General features: G+C 41.5%; 1 protein-coding gene across 2 annotated transcripts; it reads left to right on the top strand.

Moving 5' to 3' along the window:
- Nucleotides 1-781: 781 nt before the first annotated feature.
- On the top strand, nucleotides 782-23,728 carry dmtf1 (cyclin D binding myb-like transcription factor 1). Of its 2 annotated transcripts, XM_048235363.1 has the most exons (17): nucleotides 782-882; nucleotides 2,638-2,753; nucleotides 3,446-3,586; nucleotides 3,836-3,927; nucleotides 4,190-4,295; nucleotides 5,004-5,080; nucleotides 5,312-5,469; nucleotides 5,747-5,779; nucleotides 6,081-6,190; nucleotides 15,179-15,407; nucleotides 16,312-16,463; nucleotides 16,675-16,818; nucleotides 20,160-20,242; nucleotides 20,692-20,853; nucleotides 21,125-21,298; nucleotides 22,086-22,278; nucleotides 23,058-23,728. In XM_048235363.1, exons 2-17 carry the CDS (start codon nucleotides 2,645-2,647, stop codon nucleotides 23,093-23,095), a joined length of 2,001 nt encoding a protein of 666 aa, XP_048091320.1. In that variant the 5' UTR covers nucleotides 782-882; nucleotides 2,638-2,644; the 3' UTR covers nucleotides 23,096-23,728. The 2 variants fall into 2 exon arrangements, with proteins under 2 accessions (XP_048091320.1, XP_048091321.1); XM_048235364.1 differs by lacking the exon at nucleotides 21,125-21,298.
- The last annotated feature ends 873 nt before the right edge of the window (nucleotides 23,729-24,601 follow it).

The raw sequence follows: 24,601 nt of genomic DNA, 5'->3' as shown, positions 1-24,601 counted from the left end.
GGGTGTGAGGGTGGGGGCTGGGGGATGGTGGACAGACCACCGCCATTGGAGCTGGAGCAGGGCAGTCAAACCTGTTGTAGAAGTGGTTCAACTTCATGCAGTCCCATGTCTCCTTCAAGTTGTTTTCCTGCAGCTTCTGTTCCACTTTCTTTCTGTAATCCTCCTTAGCTTCCTTCAGCTTGAATTTGAGTTAGGTGGGTAAACCAGCTGAAGGTATGTTTTCGCAAGAGATTTGCTGGTCTAGCTGGTCAACCATTATAGGGTGGTCAAACAAGCTGGTTAACAAGCTGGTCAACCAGCAAACCACCTTTAGCTGGTCAGGCTGGTTTTTTCAGCAGGGTTATGTTAGTTAACAACTTGATTACTTTGGTTTTAAGGTTTTGTTATCTTGTATAGGCTTAATTTAGCCTATTAACATTTATAGGTGCCACAGTTCACCAAAACACAAAATCGTGACAGATCTCTGATATTGTAATTTAATTAGAAATTAAAAATTCAATACAACTGTTTATGTATATGATAAATTAGGCTCACTGTCTAAAATAATGCACTCTAATAATTAGCCTAACAGTCCCCTTGTGGCCCCCCTGGGCCCGCCCCCTTGAGAACCATTGGTTAGCTTTTTTAAAAGCTGAGGCTACACTGTCTCGAAGTTATTTGGAAGTCACTTTGGAAGAGAATATTTCTATTTACACGATTGCTTGTGGACCTGGTTTAATCTTTGCCGATTAACATGTACTTAAAAAGTTAGATTCATACTACCGGAAGTACGTGTGAGGAGCGTCTGATCATTTCCGGTCTTAGGAAAAAGGATCGTTTTCCTCCATCCTGGCATTTGTCTCCATCCTGGTCTCTCCGAAGTGCCCGGACCAAAAACAGGAAGTAAGTACCGAAATCAAACCCTAAAATTCACTTTCAGTTCGTGCACACACCGTGCAAAAGTGCCGACCTTCTGAGACCGCTCTGCAAATGTATACCGAAAAAAAAAAACATTAAGCGCATATTTTCAATCGACATAGACATCGTGTACCTCAGCTGCCAAACGAACATGGCGTCTCTGTTTCTTTCGTCTACTTACATTTAGCTTTGTAGTGAGCATGTTAAAATACCATGCTATCAGTTAACTCCCGAAGGTTACGCTAGCCAACGTAAATACTGACATTGTATCCCTAGGTGCAGTCATTTACATTCTGTAAAGCATGGATGGAAAGGGTGAAAAGTGAAGTTTAAATTGCGTTAAATATTGACTCCCATGCATAGTTTGTTGCACACGCATCGTTTGCAACAAGACAGCATAAACTAGGCTTCTTCGCTATTAGTGAATGAGCTGAAGTTGGGCACTAGTTGTCGCGTTATTTCAGTTCCTGGTTGTTCGCATAGAGAATTTTCTGTTTCATTTGATGTAAAATAAACATTCACCGACTGTTGAACTTACGCTAAGTCTCTGTGTTTCTAATGCAGCCAGTTCAGTCACAGACAATAGACTTCACCCCACACTTTACTGCTTTTTATGTAGCTTTTCTCTGTACAATAGATGCCATTGGACGTTGTACGCTGTTTCAAATGTTAAACGCCGGAGCCGAATGAAAAAGAGCACTGCTCCAACCCAAAGCCATAACCACTAACCAATAGTGTTAAAACTATTAATCAAGTTTGAAAATGCTATGCACTTACAATCACAACTTCCTTTGCGTTCCAATAAATTAATATGAGTATGAAATATTTAGGACGGCCTTTATCACATTATGATAGCTTCACATTATCACATTATGATAGCTTAATCACATTACCACATTATGATCACATTATGATAGCTTAATTTGAATTCTCACACCAAATGCATGCTTATCTGATTTGTTCTCTTTTTGTATGCCTTTATAAAATGGTTATGCCTTTGGTACCCTGGGTCAGTTGAATTGATGTAAGCTATTCCTGGCCAAAAAGAATGGTCATCTTGTAGGGAATGAGGCATCAGATGTCACAGCGAACAGTCAACAGAGCCAATTATTGATTGAACAAATACCAATTGTAATAAATAACAATATAATATATTGTGATATAATGTATAAATTATAATAGAATGATGTCATCTTTAATCCATTCAGAATAAATAGGCCTAGTGATTCTCTATTGTAAGGGTAATCTATTTTGCCCTCCTACTATAAATATGAAAAAGATAAAGTTGCAGAAGTTGAGTTGTGCTTGTGTGTCTGTGTGCTATATCTGTGTGTGTATCTGATATATCTATATCATATGTGTGTGTGCTATATCTGTGTGTGTATCTGATATATCTGTATCTGTGTGCTATATCTGTGTGTGTATCTGATATATCTATACCATGTGTGTGTGCTATATCTGTGTGTGTATCTGATATATCTATATCATATGTGTGTGTGCTATATCTCTGTGTGTATCTGATATATCTATATCTGTGTGTGTATCTGATATATCTATATCTGTGTGTGTATCTGATATATCTATATCTGTGTGTGTATCTGATATATCTATATCATATGTGTGTGTGCTTTACCTGTGTGTGTATCTGATATATCTATATCATTTGTGTGTGTGCTATATCTGTGTGTGTATCTGATATATCTATATCATATCTGTGTGTGTATCTGATATCTATATCAGGGTTATTATGAACGGAGGGGAGGACGCGGCTGGCACTGTAACTCTGGAATCCGTGAACCCCGTCACCTTGACTCAGGACACTGACGGCAACATCATACTGCACTGTCCTCAAAATGGTCAGCAAACATACACTGAGCCTTCACCAGATACACTGAGCCTTCACCAGATGTGCTTAATTATCAAACATACACTGAGCCTTCACCAGATACACTGAGCCTTCACCAGATACACTGAGCCTTCACCAGATACACTAAGCCTTCACCAGATGTGCTTAATTATCAAACATACACTGAGCCTTCACCAGATACACTGAGCCTTCACCAGATGTGCTTAATTATCAAACACTGAGCCTTCACCAGATACACTGAGCCTTCACCAGATGTGCTTAATTATCAAACACTGTGCCTTCACCAGATGTGCTTAATTATCAGTCACACAATCAGGTTACTGCTTTGCTAAATGGATTAACAGAAGATAACTTGCATTGTGATATTATTCACAGTTTTTTGTGAGTGAATGTGTCTGTCTGTGAGTGAATGTGTCTGTCTGTGTAAAATGTGGTGTCCATAAGTACACATCAGTAATGAGTGTGTGTGTGAGTGTGTGTGAGTGTGTGTGTGTGTGTGTGTGTGTGTGTGTGTGTGTGTGAGTGTGTGTGAGTGTGTGAGTGTGAGTGTGAGTGTGTGTGTGTGTGTGTGAGTGTGAGTGTGAGTGTGTGTGTGTGTGTGTGTGTGTGTGTGTGTGTGAGTGTGTGTGTGTGTATGTGTGTTTTTGGTGGATATATTTATATGTGTGTCACCTCTCTCAGGTGATGAGGCCGTGCTGGAGGCGGAGTCTGAGCAGGTTACAAAAAGACTGCGACTGTCCAATGAGGAGCCACAAGATGCACAAGACTCCGCCCCTCAGTATTCAGACTCCGCCCCTCAGTATTCAGTTGTCACCCTCCCTAGTGAGTTTGTGTAAATAGTACAAGAGTACACACACACGTACACACATATTACTGTTGTCACTTTCATGTACTGATTTGTTGTCATCTATGTTTTTGTGTGTAATTTTACGTTAAGAATGAACAGATACTGTTGGCAGACTTAATATCCATCTAGGTTGGTAATCTCTTGTATGTGTTTGTGTGTAGTTTCAGAGAGTGACGAGGAGGTTGGTAATCTATGTGTGTGTGTGTGTGTGTGTGTGTGTGTAGTTTCAGAGACTGACGAGGGGTTTGAGGTGACCATGACTGCTACGGAGATGACGGAGGGAGAGTTGGATCAGGAAGGAGTGGCTCAGATTCAGGTGCTATGTGCTGAAGAAGTACAGGGAGCATACACGTTGGCATTTGTTATTATTGTAAACATTGATGCTGTCTTGTGTATTATGGACACACCGTTTAAACAGCTCTGAGTTTTGGAGACGTGAAGTTCCAAACTGTGCTGGTATATTGCAGTTCACACAGGTGTGTGTGTGTCTGCAGATAGTACATAGTTCACACAGGTGTGTGTGTGTGTCTGCAGATAGTACATAGTTCACACAGGTGTGTGTGTGTGTGTGTCTGCAGATAGTGCAAGATGAGGATTCTCTCTCCCCTCAAAAATCAGATGTTTCCCCTGTGAGTCAAGCATGGTTCACCACAAAAGAGGACAAAGACACACTTGTCAATAAAGGTACAACAGTGCACATCCACACACACATATTGACAAATGTACAAATATGTCGGGAATGTTTTTAGTAACTTACAATATTCACACAAAGCCCTGTGCACCATGCAGCACACCTGACCTAGCATAGACAGGTAGCTAAGCAACGGCTCAAACCAAAAAGCATGTCCACAAAGGGAAAACTAGCATTCTTAACTTTTTAACTTTGAATGCTAGGTGCTTTGCTAGGTGCTTTGAATGCTAGGTGCTTTGAACAGAGACTTTCTAATGAGGAGACACAGCACTCAAAAAATCCTCCATTGAAATGCATGGGGCTAGTTTGTATACGCCGTTGTCTATACATATCACACCCCTTCCTCGGCAAAACGTCGACATGTGAATACATTGAGCCAATCATGTGGTGTGATGTGAATACATTGAGCCAATCATATGGTGTGTTGTAAAGACATCGTGCCAAGAGGATGGCCGAAGAGGATGACCGATGAGTGCTTTGAGGTGCTTTGATTGCTAGGTGCTTTGATTGGTAGGTGCTAATGCTAGATGCTTTGAATGCTAGGTGCTTTGAACGCTAGGTGCTAATGCTAGGTGCTTTGCTAGGTGCTTTGAATACTACGCGATTTGAATGCTAGGTGCTTTGTCTCTGTTTCTGTTGGTGCTCCACTCCAACGATAAACACTCACACGCACACATTCATTCAGGTGTTTCTCTCTTTAGGGCATAAGTGGAAACAAGGCATGTGGTCAAAAGAAGAAATAGACATTCTGATGAATAACATTGACAGTTACTTGAAGGTATGGCTCTGGCATTTCCCATAACCTGTAGACTGTAATGTTGACTTATGTTTATTGACTGAGTGTTTGCAGTAGCTCTGTAATGCCTTGCAGGGATTAATGTGTGTGTGTGTGTGCGTGTGCGCGATGCGTGTGCGCGCGCAGGTGTGGTAGGCGATCGCGTCTGCTACAGCGGCGTGCTGCAATGCGTGTGTGTGTGTGCGCGCGCGTGTGTGTACATGTGTTGTCCAGGGCCGTGGCATCCAGGACCCCACAGAGATCATATTTGAGATGTCTAAAGACGAACGCAAGGATTTCTACCGCAGCATCGCTTGGGGTCTGAACCGGCCGCTCTTTGCTGTGTACCGCCGCGTGCTGCGCATGTATGACAACCGAAACCATGTTGGCAAGTAAGTAAAAACACACACACACACACACTCTCAAACACACACACTCAAACACACACACACACACACACACACACACACACTTAAACACACACATACACAAACACACACACACACACACACACACACTCACACACACACTCAAACACACACACACACTCAAACACACACACACACTCAAACACACACACGCACATTGTAAACTAAGGGATATGTGCATACATACCTGCATACACATCCACGTATAATGTCTGATTAAATCTGTTGTCTGATTGAACAGGTACACTCCAGAAGAGATTGAAAAGCTGAAAGAGTAAGTCTAAGTTCCTGTCTGTGTCTGTCTGTCTGCCTATCTGTCTGTCTGTGTATCTATCTGTCTGTCTGTTTCCCTTTGCCTAATATCTGTTCACCTGCCTGTCTATTTGCATGCTGTTGTGTTTGTGTGTGAGTGTGTGCGCGTGTGTTCATGTTTGTTTGGCCGACAATGTCTATCTGTGTGCTTTTTTTAAAATTTGTTCTAAGGACACATCTGGTATACCATCTGGTGTGTGTGTGTGTGTGTGTGTGTGTGTGTGTGTGTGTGTGTGTGTGTGTGTGTGTGTGTGTGTGTCCAGGCTTAGGGAGAAGCATGGTAATGACTGGGCAACCATAGGAGTGGCATTGGGGCGGAGTGCGTCGTCTGTGAAAGACCGCTGCAGGTTAATGAAGGACACGTGCAACACAGGTACCATACTACACACATGTACCATACTACACACAGGTACAATACTACACACAGGTACCACACTACACGTGCAACACACAGGTACAATACTACACACAGGTACCATACTACACACAGGTACCATACTACACACAGGTACCATACTACACACAGGTACAATACTACACACAGGTACCATACTACACACAGGTACCATACTACACACAGGTACCATACTACACACAGGTACCATACTACACACAGGTACAATACTACACACAGGTACCATACTACACACAGGTACAATGCTACACACAGGTACAATGCTACACACAGGTACCATACTACACACAGGTACCATACTACACACAGGTACCATACTACACACAGGTACCATACTACACGTGTAACACAGGTACCATACTACACACAGGTACCATACTACACACAGGTACAATACTACACGTGCAACACAGGTACTATACTATACACAGTTACAATACTACACATGTAACACAGGTACCATACTACACACAGGTACAATACTACACACAGGTACCATACTACACACAGGTACAATACTACACACAGGTACTATACTATACATAGACATGCACTGATATCCATAGAGACCAGACACTGATATCCATAGTCTTAATAGATATCAGTGTTATATATAAATATAAAGCAATATAAATATATTAGTGCTGTCAAACGATTAAAATTTTTAATCACGATTAATCGCTGAATTACTATAGTTAATCACGATTAATCACATATTTTATCATATGATTAAAATTCTATTATTTTGCATTTCTGAACTTTCCAGGAGTCCATATTAACAATAAAGCAATTATTGTTTATCTTGATTGGGATTCAAATGAAAGCAAAGCAAGTTACTTTATTAACTGAACTTTAAGACATAGGTCTATTTGATTATTTCAAATCAAATTTCAAAAGATGTGCTGCAGACCTGAGGCAACACAATATATTCTTCAGAAATATAGCTGATATAAACTGAAATAAATGCTACTGCAGAAGTGCATGCACAAAATGTAGGCCACACATTATAAAGGGTATAACAAACAGAAAATATTATATTCATACTGTATTCATTATCTTTGAGTTCAGTTGAAAATAAGGAACTTTTCAACACGAGTGCATTGCCATTTTATAGGCCTACAGTCTATGGTGCACTGTCACACATCAACACACATCAACGCCGAAGTTTTTAACAGGCAAACACTGGATGAACAATGGATTTTATGGAGCAGCAGCGACCAAATATAACTGAATCGTGATTTACACTAGAGCCCGACCGATAAAGGATTTTGAATATATATATATAATTTTTCTTTTTATTATTATTTATTTATTTATTTATTTATTTATTCAGAAAAGCGCAACAAAACATTAACAGATTTTCCTAACATTAGTTATTTGTAGTTATTTATGAGTATTGACTAAAATAATATATAATGCATTTCAAAAACAAACTTGTTTATTTTTAAATAATATTGTCACAGTGGAACAGAGGAACATCGAAATATATTAAAGTTCTGATAAATAAAATGTATAAAAATAGAAACTTAAGATATGAAACTTAGTCTTTTGAACAAAAACATAATAACAACAACAACCAAATCAAAGTTACCAGTATTAAAGGAACCATATGTAAGATTGTGGCCAAAACTGGTACTGCAATCACTTTCAAAATACTGAAGATCGATGTATCCCCTCCCCCTCCCCCCTGACTCGAGGTTGCCAACCCTGATGGCGAAACACTACTGACTTCGTGATTAGTAGATAGGTGGAGGGTGGCGCATCAGGCCAAAACACAACAAGACATGACAAAACACAACATCAACATCAGTTGAGGGCTGCAACTTCACTTTTTAAATGACAATATCCTGGCCGGACTACTGTTGTCAGTGATATAAGTATTTGAAATGAACATGATTTCTTAATGTCTAGTGACATATCAGGGCCATTTTATGATTAATTGAAATACTTTTCTTACATACGGTTCCTTTAAAAGACTTAGTAAGCTTCATAAATATAACTTTGAACTAAGACTTAATAATTACAAAAAATAATTATAACATTATTACTATCATCATCATTTGTATTATCATTAAACAAGATAAAGGTCACTCTTAAATCTTTGAGTGTGCGTGTGATATAATTAGTCCCTATTGCCTAGGGACTAATAAGCTACCTTATAATTACAATGTCAGCTTGCTTATCCCTTTACCTGCACTTTTAAAATTATTTCCATCAAGCTACATCAAACCATTTTCAATCATCAGTTGCTGCCTGCCTTCTAAAACCTACTATTTAGTGATCTAAATCCAGTAACTCGTTAAGGCTGCGGCTGAACGACAGTCTGAAACGCACACTTGGCATCATTGGATTTCACACACGTGTAAAAGAAAAGCTAACTTTTATGCACAAGCTACGTTTGATACTTTTTCTCTATGTCTAAATGTTCACTCCTCGCACGTCTAACTTACATTTTACAACGCAGGGACTGTAACTACAGATATACTAGTTATAAATCATTACTTTATTTAGGCAGAATAAGTTTGTTGTGGTTTCCAAGCTCATTAATGTTAACGTTGGCGGTCTTCCACTGATATTCATGGCATTAGCTATCTTTGTGGTTAGCTAGTCTATGATGAGCCCTAATTTAGCAATGGAAAACGTCATACTGCAAATTGTAAAACATACGCTTTCAAAATAACAGGCTGGGGAGAGATTATACGTCTCACTGTTACGCTATTAAAGAAATACATCTTCAGTCACATTGTCAAAAGTTAAAAGAACAGACAGTCAACTACACTGTAACAACGTAACGTAATTACTAGCTAATTCCTCTTCACTCTCGGCTTATTTAACAGCAGCAAAACTGGACATTGTTTTCACGAATTTTGTCATGCTTATTTGAGTTAAGAGAACTGATGGGGATGTTCTTTTAATTGTTATTTCAAGCAATGTATGTCTCGTGACCAAATCACCATGAACACACTTCACTGATGACCTCACTCGCGGATAACTGGTTCTCTCTGCCCGACTCTGGCTGGATCAGCAGGTTGCAGGATGTGTGGCGCGTTATACACGAGTGTTGCCAGCAGGGACGGTGTAGAGTGCCCTCTGGTGGACAAACTATACAATGCCAACACTCATGACATGGTTGAAGGGTGTTTCGTCTGTTTTTATTTTATTTTTAAAATATTCATTTATCGCCCATTATAAATGCAGTAAACTGGAGAGAGCAAAACATAGGAACAAGGTCACATTAATCCCATAAACACACAGATAACTCTTACACCAACCTTATTTTGTGCCTTTTATTCATGTTTGTTTCAAGATTTAGTAAGTTTACTATAAGCACGTTTCGCTCTCCACTTTGATGCAGCATAGATTTCCATTATATCAGTCATCTTCCCCCTAAAAGGGGGCGTGTATGCAGCACATACAACTTTCTGTTCCATTCCATTCGTCAGTGCATATTGTTTAGTTTCCGGTCTGGCTAGATCGGTGTGGTGTTGTAGGCCTAGTTGTTCTAACGTTACTAGTTGTTGCAACAGCATGTGAAAAAACTACAAAGTTTGTTTAACCAAAATGAACGTTAATCTCGCGATAAAAAAATTGACGCTGTTAAAATAGGTTTCTGTTAACGCCGTTAATAACGCGTTTAACTGACAGCACTAATATATATATATATACAGACCAGACATTCTCAAACATGTCCACACAGTAATAACTAGGAATGGCTTAGTGAAACAGTTACAACTTTGAAACAGTTACAACACCTCAGAGCTGTTTAGGGTGAAACAAAGCTTCGTATCGGAGATGCAGTCTGTTACTTAGTGCTGTGTTACCTACAGTAGCCTATAAGTAAGTATATTAGTATAATATATACTCTTTTGATCCTATAATCATAATCTTATTCAAATGCTTCGTATCGGAGATGCAATCTGTTCCAAGTCCGTGGTTCGCTGTGTTATCTATCCTATAAGCATAGTCTTATTCAAAGCTGTGAAATGCTTCGTTTCGGAGATGTAATCTGTTCAAATCTGTGGCTCGCTGTGTTATCTATCCTATAATCATAGTCTTATTATGACCGCCGCGCAGCGAAGCGGCGGTCATATAGGTTTAGTCAGATTTTTTTTTTTTTTTTTTCTTTTCGTGATGCCCAAATTTCCGTCAATGATTACCGGGACACTGAAAGACCGGGTACATCGAAACTTGGTGGGCATGTAACCCCACATGGACAGCATGGAACCATCGTTTTTGTTTTGATCTGTAGCCCCCGCTGGACTGGACCTCGAAAGGAGGGTAGGGCAGACACAGTTTTCTGTGAATATCTCGAAAACCGTATGTTTGTATGTTGATCTCAAGGGGCCATGTCAACCCATTCCATAACCACTCATTTCATGTATAGCGCCACCTAGTTAAACACAAAAAGTAAAAATGAGGTGTTGTAATTGAAGGTATCTGTGACCTAACATAGTCAAAACTGCACCGAAATTGGAAGTGTAGGATCATTATGACACCCTCTGTATGCACGCCAAGTTTTGTGGAATTCCGTTCATGGGGGCCACACAATAAATTAATTTATGTTACTATACACCAACTGGCCTGTAGGTGGCGGAGACAGTTTTCTGTGAATATCTCGAGAACCGTGAGGGCCTAGGAGGTCCACCTTTTTATGTATGTTGGTCTTAAGGGGCATGTCAACCCATCCCATTACCACTTATTTCATGTATAGCGCCACCTAGTTAAAAATTAAAAAGCAAAAAATTAGGTGTTTTCATCACAACATCTCTGGCTGACAAGGTCAAAACTGCACGAAATTAAAAGTGTAGGATTATTATGACACCCTCCGAATACATGCCAAGTTTTGTGTACTTTCGTTCATGGGGGCCTTACAATAAAAAAATAATTTATGTGGACATTTAGTGACGACACCAACAAGGATTCGGGACACTGAAAGACCGGGTACACAAAAACCGTGGGCATGTACCCCCACATGGATAGCATGGAACCGTCATTCTTCGTTTTGATCTGTAGCCCCCGCTGGACTGGACCCCCCGAAAGGAGGGTAGGGCAGACACAGTTCTCTGTGAATATCTTGAGAACTGTAGGGCCTAGGATGACCAATTTTTTCCGGATGTTTGCCTCCAGGGGTCATGTTAACCCATTCCATGTGCACACATGTGCATAAACAGATACACACACACACACATACATTTACAGTAATCATATGTATGACACATACTCACACAGTAGACATATGTACGCATGCATGCACATGCACAAACACACATACGCAGGCAAACACACAAGCACGCACATACACACACACACACACACCCACACACATAAACATAAATTTGTACACGCACACATGCACACAATTCAAGAATTTTTCCCGTCATCTACTCCCTGAATTTTTGGTCATTGATACCCGGGACACCGAATCACCGGGGTACATGAAATTTGGTGGGTATGTAGCCCCACTAGACTTTTACGGAAAAATTTAATTTCGTCCCCGGGGACCACCACCCCCCCACCCGCCCGACCCGTGCTGGGCCCCCCGAACCGCAAAAACTGTTTTTCCTAAATAACTACCTGAACCGTGGCACTGAGGATGAAGAATCTTTTATGGTATGTTGGTCTCAAGGGCCCACATCAACCTGGCTCATAATCACTCATTTGTGATTTGCACCCCACCCGGTAAAAATGAAAATGCAATATTATTCTGCTTTAATCGCCCCTATCTTCAGTTAAGATGTTCAGAACTGCACCAAATTTTATGTGTATGATTGACCTGGCATTCTCTGGGGGTATGCCAAGTTTCGTAGAATTTCATCCATGGGGGGGTCTAAAAAAATTAGGTTATGTGTACATTTAGTGACTGTACACTCATTGGCCTGTAAATGGCGGTGCACACATATACACAGGCACCCACATACTATCGGTATTAGAACGGCCGATACATAATTGCAAATTCAGTAGGATTAAAAGAAAGCCAAAATAAATATTCATCATCATTATCATGGCTGCATTTTCAGTATTGGCGATAAGTAGTCGTTTGTCCACTAGATGGGCGATCGTTGCAGTGAGGCGTAATTTTGTTGGAAGTTAAAAGTGGGTTGGAAAAACAATGGACGCTTCCTACAAGGACTGTAATTTTTCCGCAGCCGAACATCTAATAAGGATAGGGACGATGTTCACATGAAGTGTAATTCCCATTTCTTCTTGAAGCCGAAATAAATCTGAGGATGTTTATCGGACATGCTTGGTTTTTACTGCAGGTACATTAATCTTGTAATATCAATAAGGACCTAGGTAATGTTACGTTAAGCGTTGGTTGAGTGATGGAGGCATTTGATTGATTGCATTTGTAGAAAACTATAAATGCGGTTATACCAAGCAAATTGATAGCAGCACTGTTTGTATCTTTCGACTGTCATTTATTGCACGTGCTACAAAATCATTCTGTGCAATGGAAGATTTACCAACGTTACACCGGTCTGATACAGTTTTGCCTATACATGCGTGAGACTGAGACGCCTGTTTATTTTTGTTTTAAGTCGCGTGCAGGGTGTGAGAGGGAATCGATGTGCTTTGATTACAGCTTGGTAGTTGTAGTCTGTGAAATTAAAAAAGCACGTGTGTGTGAAGTATCCAAACAATGACACCTTCATTTCATTATGGCTGCTTTAGCAACACACCTTAAGCTACTGTGTAGTGGGTCCCATTTAGAAGTGGCTACTTCATTCGCGCTTTCCTTGACTCATGGAGCTGCATGAATGTTATTACAACTTTTTAAGCCCACGATATGACAGTTTAAGTCCGCTTGATACTGTAAGGCGTAAACCATTGGTTTCAAAGGAGATTTTATTTGTGTCGCCAGCATAGCCTATTGACAATTTATGTTGTAAATAGGCCTACCTTTATAATCCTACCTGTAGCTTAGGGAAGCTAACAGCTTTCTATTAGGATCTAGTTTGTTAGTTACCGTTTTGTCATAACTCCCTGATGCATTTTTGCATTTAGAATAGCCAGAGCGTGTATATCTCAATCGGAAAATTAAACAATATCGGGTGCCTATGGACTAGGCTGGGTGAACCCAGCCTGATCTGCCCGCTATTTATTTTTTGATTTCTTAAATTTTTGATTGCTTGGTCTGATGAAAGCCAGACTAGCCATGGACCTCAGTTACACAATGCAAGGGAACATGAATCAGCCTATATTTGCACTAACAATAACGGACAAAAGCTCTTCAACTTTGGCCCGTTAAAATGTGTATGAACAGTCTAGCGACGCATTTCATCAAGGCCCATTTGGACATGTCAGTTATTTGCACCACTGGTTAGATGTAAAACAGCATTTCGTTTCAGACTAGGCTACTGTTACTTAATTTGTGCATTAACAATAACGTTTCAGACTACTGTTACTTAATTTGTGCATTGACAATAAAGTATTACATGAACTAAAGATGACTAAAATCTTATGTAGAAGAAGAAACATTAACACAAAATCCATCCATCCAAAAATGACCTTTGTTTTTGATAGCTGTTGAAAACGGCATGGAACTGACAGAGATGTTTTTGTTTATAAATACATAAAAAATAAATAAATAACATTATGCTGATACCTTTTGCTTTTCCCAAATACAATGTAGCCTACAGGTGTAAGTGACCTTTCATCAATCCAGTTGCAATGGATGAACTGTGATGAACTGCCCTACTTGTGATTGTTTAGAGATTTTAAAGGTTTTATAACAATGCTACATCTTCTTTGGCTATTCTACAATCTATTCACCTTTTCAGCACCAGTAGGCTACTTTCTGTGCAGCCGCACACACACACTCAGGCATGCCAAACAAGCATAAACAAAAGTTTCAAGAGTGTGGGATGGAGTAAAATATGGAGACAAATTGAAGTGTGATTTATTTTCGCGGAACAGATGTACAGGACTGAGCGGCGGTCATATTTTGTACCGCTATGCGGTACATCTAGTTCAAAAGCTAAGCAGTGATGTCCTTGGTCAATAACTGGATGGGAGACCACATCAAGTGACAATAAAGTGAAGCTGCCACTAGTGTTCTCTAAATCACTTTCTTCTCATAAAAAACTCTCGATGTTGCAATGTGTTTGCTTTTTCACCTCTGCCCAGTGAAACTGTGTGGTTAATGATAAAGTAAGAAACTGACCATATAAACAGATATTATCTGAAACAATACCTTACAAACCAAACGGGAAGCAAACATTTGAGCAGCCTAGGCTACCGTGCAAACACACCCTCACTAACCACTACACCATCATGGCTAGGCTACCGTGCAAACACACCCTCACTAACCACTACACCATCATGGCTAGGCTACCGTGGAAACACACCCTCACTAACCACTACACCATCATGGCTAGGCTACCGTGCAAAAACACCCTCACTAACCACTACACCATCATGGCTAGGCTACCGTGCAAAAACACCCTCACTAACCACCCTCACTAACCACTACACCATCATGGCTAGGCTACCGTGCAAAAACACCCTCACTAACCACTACACCATTATGGTTATTGCTTAAATGTCTACACTGTTAATTAAACGCACAGGCACATAGTAGCCTGCGGCTGACACCGGTGAAATGCACCGAAGGTTCACTTCGCTTAGGTCACATTACATGGGCATTTTGAACGATGTTTCAAAGTAGTGGTCACATGACATGGCTGTTTTGAACCACGTTTCAAAGCAGTGCTTCCAAACACTTCAAAGTGCTTCAAAGCCTCGACACTGATCCTCCACCATCTTACATCCCTCCATCCTCCATCCTCCACTCCTACATCTTACATCCCTCCATCCTCCATCCTCCACCATCTTACATCCCTCCATCCTCCACCATCTTACATCCCTCCATCCTCCATCCTCCACTCCTGCATCTTACATCCCTCCACTCTCCTACATCTTACATCCCTCCATCCTGCACTTCAGGTAAGTGGACAGAGGAGGAGGAGCGTCGGCTGGCGGAGGTGGTGCACGAGTTGACGGGCACGGAGGTGGGCGAAGTGGTGACGCAGGGCGTGTCGTGGGCATCGGTGGCCGAGCTGGTGGGCACGCGCTCGGAGAAGCAGTGTCGCTCCAAGTGGCTCAACTACCTCAACTGGAAGCAGAGCGGGGGCACGGAGTGGACCAAGGAGCACGACCTCTACCTGGTGCGCAGGTGAGCATGACCTCTACCTGGTGCGCACGACCTCTACCTGGTGCGCAGGTGAGCACGACCTCTACCTGGTGCGCAGGTAAGCACGACCTCTACCTGGTGCGCAGGTGAGCATGACCTCTACCTGGTGCGCACTACCTCTACCTGGTGCGCAGGTGAGCACGACCTCTACCTGGTGCGCAGGTGAGCATGACCTCTACCTGGTGCGCACGACCTCTACCTGGTGTGCAGGTGAGCATGACCTCTACCTGGTGCGCACGACCTCTACCTGGTGCGCAGGTGAGCACGCGACCTCTACCTGGCGCAGGTGAGCAGACCTCTACCTGGTGCAGGTAAGCTAACGACCTCTACCTGGTGCGCAGGTGAGCATGACCTCTACCTGGTGCGCACTACCTCTACCTGGTGCGCAGGTGAGCACGACCTCTACCTGGTGCGCAGGTGAGCATGACCTCTACCTGGTGCGCACGACCTCTACTTGGTGCAAAGGTGAGTACTAACTCTACCTGGTGAGCACGACCTCTACCTGGTGCGCAGGTGAGCACGACCTCTACCTGGTGCGCAGGTGAGCACAACCTCTACCTGGTGCGCAGGTGAGCACGACCTCTACCTGGTGCGCAGGTGAGCACGACCTCTACCGCTACACGCTACCGGTCATGTGTGTTAGCAGCATTGCACATTTAGAAACAGAGGATAAGCATGTAGTGTGTGTGTGTGTGTGTGTGTGTGCAAGCTGGAGATGCCGATGCAAATAAAATATGTTGGTGTATGTGTGTGCATGAATACAAAAAAATGACTACACAGGAATTTCTGATGAGATTTAACTGTGGGTTTCTGTCGTTCAAAGTCTTTCCAGGTGACTGAATGTGGGAAATTTAACCTGGTGTGTGTGTGTGTGTGTGTTTGGCAGGATCGCAGAGCTGGGAGCTGAAGATGAGAACGAGATTAACTGGGAGAAGCTGGCGGGCGGCTGGAGAAGTGCCCGGTCACCCCAGTGGCTCCGCAGCAAATGGTGGACCATCAAGAGACAAGTAGCCAATCACAAAGAACTGCCTTTTCCTGGTAAGCCAATCATGACCTTACACTTACTGAAAACCGCCCGCCCTCAGGAAACCATTCTGGTTCATGTTTTGGCATGTATGTTGTTAGGTTCATGTTCAGTGTATTAAGAGATTCATTGAATGTGTGTGTATGTGCCTGTGTGTGTGCGCGCGTGTGTGTGTGTGTGTGTGTGTGTGTGTGTGTGTGTGTGTGTGTGTGCGTGCACGTCTAGTGTTGTTGAAGGGACTGCAGGACGTGGCAGAGACCCAGTCCTACAGTAAGGTGCTGCTGGTCGGCTCTCAGGCTGGAAGCTCCTCCCCTCCGGTCACGGCTCTCCAGATCCCAGTGCAGATCCCGGTCCAGATCACACATGTTTGTGAGTATGGTGTGTGTGTGCTTGGGTGCGTGTGCACTTTAATGAGAATGGGGTCTAGTCAAGAGTTTATTTAAGCAATTGCAGGTTCACATCTAGTGCTAACCATCTAGCGCTTTTCAATAAACCAAATGTTTAGCATGTGTGGGATGTTTAGCATGTGTGTCATGTTTAGCATCCACAAGCCTGGCTGCAACACAGGTATGAAATATATTATGTCTTATTGACCTTGTTGTTGCCTATAAACAACAATTCATGTTCATTGAAACATCACCTTAGTCGAGGCATAAAGACCCCTGGATATCTTCATTAAGTACTTAAACATTTGAACTAGCTGATTAGCCTAATTAGCCTACTTGCCACCACTGGCTGGCGTTGTTGGGCAAATCGTAATGTATTATGTATTACTTAATTTCCTGTCATTTCAAAGTAATTTGTTACATTATAATATTACTGTCTCTGAATTGTAAGGCATTACACTACTATTATATTACTTTTAAGTTACTTTTACCAAAATATCTAGAAATATGGATTCGGAATTCTAAATGCAGTTTATTATGCTCAATGCAGCTCATTGCACTTCTAACATAATGACTGAGCTAGGCTTAAGGCTAACGACAGTAGAATGCAATAGGCGCAGTGATGGCTCATGATGCAATACAAGGAACACTCATAGCCAGAATTTTGTTAAAAGCAGACAAAAGGTCGAAGTCTGGTCAATTGTGATAGAAATGCTGTAACTTTAGGCTTAGGCCTACTCATTAAAATCAACAGAGAGCCCACTACCTGTATATTGTAACCCAAAACTTAAAGACATGTCAAGATGGGCTACACAGTGCTGCTGCTGGCCATTTTGGTGCCCTAACTGGTGAAATACAGTATTAACCTAAGTATGTCATCATATGGCCAACTATAAATATGTAATCTGCCTGTTCCCAGGGATGGGTAGTATTTCTGAAACATGTAATATGTATTTGTATTTCAAATACAAAATAGTATTTTGTCATTTGTATTTTATTGGGTTGAAGGAAATGGCTCTGTATTTTGTATCAAAATACTTTATTGGTGTGTATTTTTGTATTTTAGAAATACTGCAAAATACTAAATGTGAAAAACACTAAAAAAAGTAGATACTACACAAAGGTGTAATGAATAATTGGTAATCAGCTATCGCAATCAGCTAATGTGAGAACAGCTGTGTTCACAGACACTCACAGCTTTTCAGTGACGGCTATTGTTGAAGCATCAGCTCTGGTCTGAAGCACTGGTGTGAAGTCGTACGCAAGTAAAGATGAGCAAGTTTACCTGTGCAAGTTCACATAAGGGCACCGACAAAGGCAACCATGTCCTATTGTCTCCATGCCAATCTTTAACAGAAAAAATGTCAGATATCTCAATGAACCACAATGACATCAATAGATGGTAAGGTGTTGAGTGTGTTTGAATTCCCTTCCTTGTAGCATCCATTTCTGCATTCTACAGTTGGGACAAGTTCACCTTGTTTAATTAAATAACAATTCTATTTCCTTATTAGCTGCATACTTGAGGTTAGAGATATTAAGGCATATCAAGTTTCTCACATACTGGAACTTCAAGATGCATAGCCTTATGATTTTCTTATTCAGTTCTGCACTGGACTTGAATTACGAAATTCGGCACAGATACACAATTATGATTTTGGCCTGTTGATTATAATGTGGTTAATTGAAAGCTCTGACAGTCGTTTTGGATAAGCATCAGCTAGATGACTAAATGTAAATGTAAATTCTTGAATTATTCTTCTGATCACACTACATGAACTTGCATACGGTATACTATTTGGTATGACGGGCCAAATTGTATTGTTTTTTACTATATAGTTTTAATAGGCTAAATGTTTGGGATATTAAAAAAGCTTTTTTTGCAGTGCTTCCATACTTCCTAAAAAAAAGTATTTTGAGTATATTCTAAATACAAAAATACTGTATTTTATTTTGATACATAATATGGTTACTGTATTTTGTAGTTTATTTTTATATATTAAAAATGAGGGTATTAGGTATTTTATTTTGAAATACATTCTGATGTGTTTTTGCCCATCCCTACACTTTGCGATGGTTAGCTTGTCACCTGTGACGATATATGCTAGGCCTAAGTGACTGGCCTATCTGGGTGCGTTTGGAGATGCCTGATGAAATCAGACGTTGTTGAATAGGCATAATTTATCCTGGTGCCACATACCTTGCATGTAGCTGTTCGCTGATTTCCTCTGTGCAGTTTTTGTAACCGAAAGTAATGATATAAGGCACTTCTTGTCGCCTTGGTCAATGCATTTATATCTGTGAGTGTGCGCACATTGCACATTATGGCAAAGGAGCCATGCCGCTTGTTATACGTTTCACAAAGTATATGTAGCAGTAAAATAAAATAGAAATACATGAATACATTTAGATTAAAAAAGCAATAATTGCATGAAATACAGCTTGTTCAAGAGTCTCGAAGCTCGAGTCCGAGTCAAGTCTGAAGTCTTTTGAGTGGAGTCGCAAGTCAAGTCTCAAGTCACTGTTTTTGCGAAGTCCAAGTCCTCATCTTTTTTACATTTCTATCCCTTCATTCTCTTTAATTCAAGTTCATAGCACGAAGCTGTCATGAAGAGCATTTATGCTTTATCAAGAATCAAAAAGATTAGCGTGGCACCGCTCTAGATGTGTCATTAAATTAATTGTGCTATTGCGCGAGGTATACACAAAGTGCACTTAACTGTTCTTCATATCCTAGTTGTCTCTGATAAATTGAAAATAATGAGCGTAGGCTTATGTCCATCGAGTCAGCTGCAGCCAACCACAGTCATCTTCAACCAGTAACCGGAGATAACGTTCTGCTAATTGCGCAGTTGTTTGCGAATATCAAAACATAACACCACTTAATTTCAGGTTAAAATGCATTGTAATGTGCGTTACTGAAGTTTGTACCGAGTAAAATATTAGCCAATAGTTTTTTGTAATGCCTTACATTACCGTGTTACAGCAAAAAGCAATATATTACAGTAATTACATTACTTTTGTAACTCGTTACTCCCAACACTGCTGGCTGGACACTGCAGTCAAAAGGATTTCGCCGCCGATGCGAAATTTCGCTGGCCGAAATTTGCGAGGTGTTTCGCTGTGTGGAAACCTACCGTTATGGAAAACTGTCCCTTGTGGTGATGCGCTAGCTTGTTTCTGTGTCAATGTGATTTCAGAAAATAGTCTGTAATTTCAAGTGTTACCATGTTTTCTACTTCTATGGCTGTCTATGCTATTGTGGTAATATTATTTTAATCAAAGTTATTTGTTTCTCTCTCTCCCTGTTCATGTGTTTTGCAGCTAATGAAGGTGGTAGCACTACTGCAGATGCTGAGACCATCACTCTGAACCAAGGAGCATTGCAGACATTTGAACTGGTACCTGTGAGTATTTGTAGGCCACGCACACACACACGCGCACACACACACGCGCACACGCACACGCACACACGCACACACACACACACACACACACACACTCACAGGCACAGACACACACGCACACACACACACTCACAGGCACACACGCGCACACACACACACACACACTCACAGGCACAGACACTCACAGGCACAGACACACACACACACGCGCACACACACACACACACGCACACACACACACACACACACACACACACACTCACAGGCACAGACACACGCGCACACACACACACACGCACACGCACACGCACACAAACACACACACACACACACATTTGCCACCATGTTTCTACTTGATGTTGCCTCTTTTTTCTCTCTTTTTTCTCTTCTAATTTCCTGTCCTCCTCTCTCTATCCCCCTGTTTCTCTCCCTCCCTCTTCTCTCTTTAGTCATTTCATCTTCAGCCCACGGGCACCCCAGGCACATATTACATCCAGACGACGGGGGCCAATCAGAATCTCCCGCTCACGCTGTCAGCCAATCCCACGGTCACGCTGACCGCAACTGCGTCACCCACATCGCCAGATCAGATCATCTTACACAGCCTGACTGTGAGTCCGTATTGGCTTATCTGTATGTGTGTTGAGTTCATCATGTTCATAGATGTATTTCCTGCATAGCTGGGATCTTCTGAAACACGGCAATAAGAATTGTCAAAGGGTGTCAAATGGTTGTTAGTCAGTCTCTGTGTATTAGTGTGTCTATGTATGTTGGTCAGTTTCATGCTGACCTGCAGAGACGTTTTAGAATGGAATGATTCAGGCTATTTTTAAAATGCGTGTGTGCAGGTCTTTATATATGTGTGTGTGTGTGTGTGTGCAGACTGATGGGTTGAATGAGAATGTGTCGGTGCAGATGGCCCACCCGGGCGTCATCATTCAGACAGTCACCTCGGAACCTCTGGAGGGGGCGGGGCTAAAGGAGGAGGGGTCAGAAGGCGGCGCAGAACCAACAGACAAACTCCAGAGTTCCGCAGAATCAGAGAGCAAGAATGAGGTGCAGTGGGACAGTTGATCTAGTAATGAATCCTTACATTTGCACACATACATATGGCCAATTCCACGCAAAACTGTCACATCCATATTAACGCCAACTAAATGCCATGGTATTTGTATGATGCGAAAGATTATGTGAAGTTTTTCAACCAAGTTCTACAACCAAGAAGAGTGAATGCTCAAATTTGAAGTAATCATCATTCACATCATACCATACCATGTCATGTCATTGTGTTGGCGTTATGGACGTGACAGTTGCCTTGACAGTTGACAGTTGGAATTGCCCATATATAGAAGCCTAACGATGTCCCTGACAACGCTCATACACATACCCACACCCACATCTATTCTCATGCAAACACACACACACACACAGGTGCAGAGAGACGCATGCTCACCCAAAACACACTTTCACACCTAGTTTCAAGTCCAGTCTCATTTTTGACTTCCTTTACGAGATGAAATCTATTCTATTTGAGGGCAAGTTTGTTTAAGGTTTTGGCCATTTGGCACGTGACACAGATGTTTTTCCTTGAGTATACTACAAGTGAGCAATGTCAAAATCAGTTGGGTTGTAGACGTCGTTGGGTTGTAAACATTGTTGGGTTGTAAACGTTGGTTGTTGGGTTGTAAACGTTGTAGAGTTGTAGACGTTGTGGGGTGGTAGACGTTGGGTTGTAGACGTTGTTGGGTGTGGAAGGTTACTGATGTGAAGTTGCCCTGTAGACGTTGTTGGGTGTGAAAGGTTACTGATGTGAAGTTGCCCACTGTCTCTCTCAACTTTTCAGACTCTGGAGTCTTCAGCGGTGGACACGCCTACCGTTGATTCTGGGATATCTGCGGTGGACACGTCTACAGTTGATTCTGGGATATCTGAGAGGGAGGTGCTTATTGTCCCTTCCCCCAATAGCTTCATCCAAACCAGCGACATCACAGATGACATCAGCACCGACTCAGTCCTCCCCGTAGGGACACTTACAGGTAATTATGCTACGAGCACTCACTCAACATCTACTCTACTGGGGGTAATTATGCTACGAACACTCACTCAACATCTACTCTATTGGGGTAATTATGCTACGAGCCCTCACTCATCTACACTATTGGGCTAATTATATACTCTATTGGGGGTAATTATGCTACGAACACTCACTCAACATCATCTCTACTGGGGTAATTATGCTACGAGTACTCACTCAACATCTACTCTATTGGGGTAATTATGCTACGAGCACTCACTCAACATCTACTCTACTGGGGGTAATTATGCTACGAGCACTCACTCAACATCTACTCTATTGGGGTAATTATGCTAAGAGCCCTCACTCATCTACTCTATTGGGGTAATTATATACTCTATTGGGGTAATTATGCTACGAGCACTCGCTCAACATCATCTCTACTGGGGTAATTATATACTCTATTGGGGTAATTATGCTAAGAGCCCTCACTCATCTACTCTATTGGGGTAATTATATACTCTATTGGGGTAATTATGCTACGAGCACTCGCTCAACATCATCTCTACTGGGGTAATTATATACTCTATTGGGGTAATTATGCTACGAGCACTCACAACATCTACTCTATTGGGGGTAATTATGCTGTGAACACTTACTCAACATCTACTCTATTGGGGGTAATAATGGTATGAACACTCAATCAACATACTCTATTGGGGTGAATGGTAAGGCGACTATTTTGTCATATATTTGTGTGTGTGTGTGTGTGTGTGTGTGTGTGTGTGTTTGGCTGTACAGATCCCATTCTACAGAATCAGGAGGAAGGGTCTGACTAAAGCAGAACAGAACTTTCTGGATCTCACCCATTGCTCAGTTCTACAGGCCTCTTTTGGGAGCTGCAAAACGTTTCAAATACGAAGGCACTCCATTGGATGTGGACATGAACACTAACCTGCAAAACGCACCCACGTTGATCACACATGTTCTTATGCAGACAGACACACACAACCCAAACACATTGCAGTACAGAGGAAGATGCTCTCTAAAACGCCGGCCTCCATAATGCACTGATGTAACGTTATGAACACAACTCTGAGCCTCATCAATGGTTTACACACACACACACGGAGTTTCCTCATACACATCTGCACTTCACAGCCCAGACTAGCCTCAAGCATAGAATACCTCTCACACACATTGTAGCCACATATATATTTGTTCCTCACACAGACCCAGAGCATTATAAACAGCAGGACTAGTGCTAGGGCAAGAAGTGTTTGTTTGTGCATATAATCTAACAAATAACTGGTCTAACAATGTTTACTGTTGATGTACAAAGATGTAGGGATGTTTTGTATATATAACTTGTCAGGCCTATTTGGTTTAAAAGGTTGCGAGTGTGAGATCAACGCCTCATTCATTTCCCCATGGATGTATGTATGTTTATTTATTAAAGCCCTGCAAAGGTGTTTTGTCATTGTAATGAGTGATTATAGTGGTATAGAAATATAGCAGAACATTTCTAATCTTACCATACATTACACCCATACTTAACTCATTGAGTGCCAAAAACGTAATTTCCTTCCCATGCGTTGAGTGCCAAAAACTTAATATTACGTTTTTTAGCTTTATTTTAAAATTACGAAACTAGACACTAACACACCTTATATGTGATTTTGGGAATTCTGTGATGAATGGAAATGAAATATGACGATCGAAAACTCATGAAAACGCACAATCTGGACATTTTATCATAACTCGGGTTGCCGCTTTGGGTCGAATCAGTGACGCATGCACGTCAGGTCAAAACCAGGCCATTTTCGTGGGTCTATCACAAAGTGGCAGTCTCGCCAGGTCTCGCTGATCACTACCCGGAAAGTTTACAGGCAACACTTCATATTTCATGAAATACGTTATATCTCCATTTCTAGAAAAAAAAAACAGCGATTTTGATGAAAACTAGCCACTGTTTGGCTTGGGATTTCTCAGGAACAGAGGCATGTAGAAATACACGGTTTGCACCCACTGAGAGCTTAAAGTCTCACCTGTTAAACGAGCCATTGTATGTGTCCATAGCTATAACACAGAATATGCTGTGGCTGTACAAAAATCATCAACAATGGTCTAGATTGCTGGCACTCTAGGACAAAGCTTCCGAAAACAGCTTGGCATTCAATGAGTTAAGATGGAGGTAGTCTAGTGTAGCCCTACATATTAAATTATAGCTTGAAAGTGGAAGCCATTTCTGATCTGAACCAGATATTATTGTCTAATATTTCGTATTCATCCTTACTCAGTCTATGACAAATGTGAGGCAGATGCTTCCAGTATAGTTAAAAAGT

The sequence above is a fragment of the Alosa alosa genome, chromosome 23 (genome assembly GCF_017589495.1).
Source record: "Alosa alosa isolate M-15738 ecotype Scorff River chromosome 23, AALO_Geno_1.1, whole genome shotgun sequence".
In the NCBI taxonomy this organism is placed as follows: Eukaryota; Metazoa; Chordata; class Actinopteri; order Clupeiformes; family Clupeidae; genus Alosa; species Alosa alosa.
This window is presented reverse-complemented; position numbering and strand designations above follow the sequence as displayed.

Bases quoted from the DNA above. Each gene is read 5' to 3' on its own strand.
- dmtf1 (XM_048235363.1), top strand. From the start codon at position 2,645: ATGAACGGAGGGGAGGACGCGGCTGGCACTGTAACTCTGGAATCCGTG. The intron at 5,780-6,080 runs GTAAGTCTAAGT...GTGTGTGTCCAG, and splicing joins GAGATTGAAAAGCTGAAAGA to GCTTAGGGAGAAGCATGGTA. The intron at 21,299-22,085 runs GTGCAGTGGGAC...TCAACTTTTCAG, and splicing joins AATCAGAGAGCAAGAATGAG to ACTCTGGAGTCTTCAGCGGT.